Below are 6,226 nucleotides of genomic sequence, written 5' to 3'. Positions count from 1 at the left end.
TATGGGTTTAGAGTTTAAGGTTTAGGGCCTATGATCTAGGTCGTAATTCTAGGGTTTATGGTTTTCAGGATAGGGGTTATGGTTTATAGGGTTTAGATTAATTAGTATTTTGAAAAATACAACCTGACTTCATAGAATTAATTTTCTAATTTGAAGTTTTAGAAAAATACAAACACTACGGATTAAATTCCTACTATAAAACTTTTGAATAATACAAGCACTATAAATTAAATTTCCTAATTGATAGAATTATTAAAATTTTAGTAAGATACGAAAATTAAATTATTTTTTAATAGTAGATGAAGAATTGTCTTCCATCATTATTCAATTTTAAAATTGAACAATTAAATAATGTCATATTAAAAATTTTAAAAATTTAACAATTAAAAATAATGTCATATTAATGCATCAAATTTAAATTCTATAAAATTATTAAATAATTGAAAATTTTTAACAATAGTTGCATTTGCACCACAAACGCCGTAACAATGTATTAAAAATTATACAAAACGATGCCGTTTGGTTATAGGAATTTGATTGTTAGTGGCGTTTCTATCCAAAATGCCGCAGAAGATATGAAATAGTGGCGTTTTTATAAAAACGCCGTAAAATTTTATCAAAAATTGTACAAAAACGGCGTAGTTTGCTTAAATGATTTTAACCTTTTAGTGGTGTTTTCTCAGAATCACCGCAAACTGTTAGCTTTAGCGGCGTTTTGGCTAAAAACGCCGCAACCATGTATTAGAAAATCCGCAGAACGTCGTCTTTTCAGTTCGGGAACTTAAAAATTATTCAGAACGTCGTCGTTTTGCTTAGCTTAGCAGTTTTCTTCCCCTTTCCCGCACCCAGCCCCTAATTCCAGATTTCTTCCATTCAAAATCCCTAATTCCCTTTCAAAATCTCTTCCAAATCCCTAATTCCAGTCATTCACTGAGTCGAACCTACATTGGTTTTGTTTATTCGATTCATCATTTCCCTAATTCCAAATCCTTACTTATTTAGATCATTTGCTTCGGTTTCTTCACAAGATTTAGACGAAGACAGCACAGAGGAGATTCTGTTTTTTGGGTAAGCTTGAACCAGTTTCAGATGCTTATTATTTTTTGCGTGTTTAGGGTTTGGGTTATATATGTATCTTGTGTGAATTCTTTGTTTATTTCAACATTATTGACCCTGAAATCTAGTGAATTCGTCCTTTGTTTTAGGTAATGTCTAAAACCCACTTCAAATTTAACCCTACCAAAACAAAAATAGGTTTCTTCTATTTCACACTTTCGATTTTTTCCTGAGAAAATAAAAACAAACAGAAAATAACTCTTTTCCAGATGGGAAAGTCAGGATTGTTGGATCTTGAAAACCATTTTACGTTTTATGGGGCATATCACAGTAACCCAATTAACATTTTGATACATACTTTATTTGTGTGGCCGATATTTAATCATGCTTTGGTTCTCAATTATGGATATGCTTTTTCTATTTTCCTATGCTTGTTTTATGTAGTTTTGGATAAGAAAGATGGGTCTTTGGCCGCTTTACTGTGCTTAGCTTGCTGGGTTGGAGCTAGTTTCATCGCTGCAAAACTTGGCTATTCTCTGGCCTGGAAGGTAAATTTTTGTTCTTTTGTTGTAAAGTATCAGCCTTAGAGTGCGTTTGGTTCGCTGTATTAGATTAGAGGTGTATTGGATTAAAGTTGTATTGGATTAGAGGTGTAATAGCAAATCAACTGTTTGGTTGAATGTAATGGAATAGAGGCGTAATAGTAATCTTGTGTTTGGTTGAATAGAATAGAGTTGTAATAGCATAATGGAAAAAACTAAAATGACTAGAATACTCTTAGCATAAATTTGTTTTGGTAAATGATTATTGTTATTGTTATTTAAATTTTAATAAGATTATTATTATCAGTAATAAATTTTTTAATCATATTTAAACATAATTATTATTAAATATATTTTAATTAAAATATATAATTTAATAAAATTCTTATAATTAGCAGAAATTTGTTTTGGTAAATTATTATTGTTATTGTTATTTAAATTTTAATAAGATTATTAATATCAATAATAAATAATTTAATCATATTTAAACATAATTATTATTAAATATATTATAATTAAAATATACAATTTAATAAAATTCTTAATAATTAATATTCTTATATAAATTTACTCAGATCATAATATATGATACTGTAAAATATAAATTAACATAATTATTATTAAATATATTATAATTAAAATATATAATTTAATAAAATTCTTAATAATTAATATTCTTATATGAATTTACTCAAATCATAATATATGATACTGTAAATGATAAATTTTAATAAAAGTAATATTTGAAGTAAAATGTAATAAATGAAATGTAACATAATAGGTTAAATATTAAATTTTCAGCTTATAATAAATACATAAATATTTTATCTTGATTTAAACAAAATGAACAAAAATCATTAAAAATGTCAAATTACTAAGGAAACATTAAATTATCTAAAAAATAGATGATATTGAAATTACCTCACTTGAAAGTAATGCTTAAAATCCAATGTTGAAATCTATTTCGCATTACCGAATAGAAGAAGTGCAGGGGGTTGGTTAATTATTAAATTGGATGGGAAGATCTTGACTCAACCATCAAAACGAAACCATAAATTCATAATTATACTTGCAACAAATATATTTTAAAAAGAATGTAAAATGAACAACAAAATTACCACATAATATCCATTATGTTTGCATTGCAACTAAATCACGTCAACAACCACAATTTAAATCCAATTAATCTTAGACACTACATTTGATTTATCCATATGTATCATACTCTACAAGCATACCTTTCTTCCTACTGTCCTACCTAATTAAAATTTTCAACAATCTCAGAAACCCACCTTCCCTTGCCAAAATCCAGGTCTGAGGTCTCCTTCAGCACCCATATCTGCTGAGCTTTTCAATTGAAAATGTCACCCTTTCAAGCACCATCACCCACCAATTCACTCTCCAAGCTTGTAGCATCCCGGTACTGCACATGATTAACAATGAAATCCAAGCCCAGCTGTTTAAGTAGTTTCAGTCACTTTGTTTCTTGTCTAGTGCAACTAGGACTCATGCTTGCAAAATCATCTCTGTTACCGTCTAAGGATTCTTGAAACTTGGATTTCACCTTGGCACTTATAGCACACAAAATGTTAGATGTGTTTATACTCCCAATTTACTAATTTAGCCATCTTAGTACGGTTCTTGCTTCCTCAAACAAATATCATCAGGCGATAGCTCATTTTCTTCATCATGCTTCAGAGTTTCACGGTTACCACTGAAGAGTCCGGTAGACAATGTAGGGGATAGAGGTGCATGCTCACCTGCAATTATTTAAATATCATAACATTCCAATAGAGAGATTGAAGTATTTAACCCCAAGACAGAAGATATACAGTACGAGGCTGTCCTAAATTTGGAGAAGCTTAAATAGGTAAGCTGCAGAAACTGCTTCAGTATTCCATAAGAGTTTAGAAGAGTTTCCTTAGTTTATCTTTAATTTCTTTTTCGGGCACAGTAAATGAGTTTTACTTCTGAACTCAGTCCAGCCGAACTTCAGTTTACGGGCTAGAGGGAGGACAGGAGCACCTAAAATCTATGTTTACTTTTTATCCAAGCCAGCTGCAGCCTATTCACTAAGTCATGACACTTAGACCTTAATTTCTCACATCTGAGACTTCACAAGGAAAAGATGATAATAGTTTTAGCAAGATGTAATCAGTAATTGATGATGCAATACCTTGAACATAATGACACTGGCAATGATTGTAAGCGATGTGAACATGACATAATAAATAGGGGACACAACTGCAGTGTTGAACGTATTAAGGGCCTGAAACATCAGAATACTTTTCAGATCAGAAACTATTTACAGAAAATTTAAAAAGAGTTGATGGCATCAACTCATATCCGTGACTTATTTGAGCCAGCTTTTGAAACCAAAACCTCCTTGTACATGATAGTTTACTGCTAGCATATGTTAAATATTAAAAGCACCATACTGAACATGGAAAGACTGCCATGACCAAGGCAAATTAAACAACTAGGTGTTAGATATCAAAGAAGTTTTTCATAAAAAAAATATCCTTCTTTAGAGAACAAGAGAAACATATGCAAAACCAGATACTTGAAACCTTCCCCCAACCAGATATCCTTAAGGAAATCTCCTCAATGCATAAAGACGGAAAGCCAAGGGACACAAATGGTTATTCTAGATATTGTTTTTAACTTTATAACCTTATCTCAAATGTGTTCAACTGTGAATGTGGTGGAAAGGATTCTAGATGACTTGGAAGAAAATATTTTACCCGAAACACAACAAAATTTCTACCTTGTTGAGATAATTCATTTGTATAATGACACATGTAGCGACAATGAACATAAAGAACCATGTCTCCAGGTAGACTAGTTGGTTCTTTCCCTCAAAGGTTAGTTTGAGTGCGGTTCCAAGGGCTTTAACACTCATCACCTGCATTTGTATTCATAAAAATAAGACAACACATTGATAACTTTTGAAAAAGAAAATAATATAAAGACCTAGTTTTGGTTTTTGAAAAAGATAATATCAAGAAGACCAGTAAATGAAAAGCTCAGAAGCTCACATTTAGTCATGGTGTACTATATATTTATTAAAAGGGTAGATTCGGCTATAAAACTCCCTTCTTTAGTCATAGAAAAGTGCATATCTTGACTCTTGGATGATCACATTAACTGATGGCTTTACCTTGATCGAAGGATCAAAGCCTTATGAAACTGAAATATTCCAGGGACATTCAAAATTTTAAGATTTAAATATTTCACATTATTGAAAACTTTTTAAATTCCAAAAAATGATTATATGTCACCTATTTTAAATTTAGATAAATCAGGCAGCTTTTGAAGTTATAGTTTTACTCAATTCATAGTTGGCTATGCCAGGAAAAAAGTAATTAATTCTCGTCAGAAGCAAAATAAATTTGAAACAATTAGTAGTTGAAATAACATACCGAGAGAGATCCCATTAATGAACAAATGCCAGTGAAAACCAACACATTTGTATGCCCACATCTTGGTGCAAAATATAAGATCAAAAGGACGACCAATACAATAACTGAGCCCAGATAGAGTAAAAATGCTGTAATGGAAAGGAAACAGCATTATTCGACGATTTAAAACGAAAAAGAGACAACTGAGAAAGATGGTTGATGGTGACAACTAACCCGGTTGTGTAGCCATAGCCCATATCTCCTGAACAGAAGTGATAGGGCTCTCTTGTTTTATATATTCTTCCAATTTTTTTATTGAAGAAGATAACCCACTGTTATATTTCAACTCATACTTCATCAGAGTTCAAAAGATCACACCAATTTTATACAGCTTTTCACTACCACTCTCATTCGATTATACATATTTGCACCAATATAAACTTATAAAATTAAATTAAATAGTTGGGACCCTAACTTCCATGCAAGAAAACATTCATAAAACTAAGGCATAGATTCCTTTGTTACACTAAACAGAGAGAAAAAGAGAGTTAGAAAAGAAAAGAAAAGAAAAAAGAGAGTTGAAGCGTATTACAGTGATTCCATTCCTTTACCTTTCACAGTTGCAGAAACCTGGAGACCCACCAACTGAGAGCAATCGGAGTGACAGAGAGAACAAGAAAAAAAAAAGGTCGACTAGTTGAGAAGGGAATCGAAAGAGTGGCAGAGAGAAAAAGAAAATAAAAGAAAAGGAGGGAGCAAATCGGCAGAAAAGAGGCGTAATGGAGTGGGAGCAGAGAAACAAAGGAAGGAAATCGGATAAAGGAACAGAAGAGAAAAGGGGTCGGGGAGGGTAAATCAGGGAGGTGATGCTGAATCGGTAGCCAATCTGGGCAAAAGGGGAATAGAAATCGGTGGTTTTCACCGATTAGGAAGGTAACGGATTAGGTGCGTTTTACTAATGCACCAAACCAAACGACGTAATACACCCGGATTAGGTGGGTCCACCGATTAGGGTGTATTGGCAAACCAAACATGCTCTATATATTAGTTTGATTGAATGATTGGAATTTTCTGAATGAATTGTCATTGTGGTGGATTGATTTCTTGGGTTTTGCATGTTAGGTTCTGTGTTGGAATCTTTGTACTTGTCGGAAACCTTCCAATTTTGAAAATAAAAGCTTTTTTAGTTAATCATCTTTCTCTTCCAGCTATTGATATACCCGTTGC

The 6,226-nt window shown here is 31.9% G+C and overlaps 1 protein-coding gene across 1 annotated transcript; it reads right to left on the bottom strand.

The window, feature by feature from the left end:
• Window positions 1-1,499: 1,499 nt before the first annotated feature.
• Window positions 1,500-5,924, bottom strand: LOC107944805 (probable magnesium transporter NIPA7; the record flags this gene model as incomplete). Its single annotated transcript, XM_041098383.1, has 6 exons — window positions 1,500-3,358; window positions 3,775-3,867; window positions 4,366-4,503; window positions 5,021-5,148; window positions 5,234-5,331; window positions 5,611-5,924. Coding segments are annotated over 6 exons (837 nt in total), but the record flags the coding sequence as incomplete, so codon positions are not given.
• Window positions 5,925-6,226: the final 302 nt, after the last annotated feature.

The sequence above is a fragment of the Gossypium hirsutum genome, chromosome D08 (assembly GCF_007990345.1).
Source record: "Gossypium hirsutum isolate 1008001.06 chromosome D08, Gossypium_hirsutum_v2.1, whole genome shotgun sequence".
Classification (NCBI taxonomy): Eukaryota; Viridiplantae; Streptophyta; class Magnoliopsida; order Malvales; family Malvaceae; genus Gossypium; species Gossypium hirsutum.
Note: the sequence above shows the minus strand (reverse complement) of the source record. Positions and strands in the feature narration are given on the sequence as shown.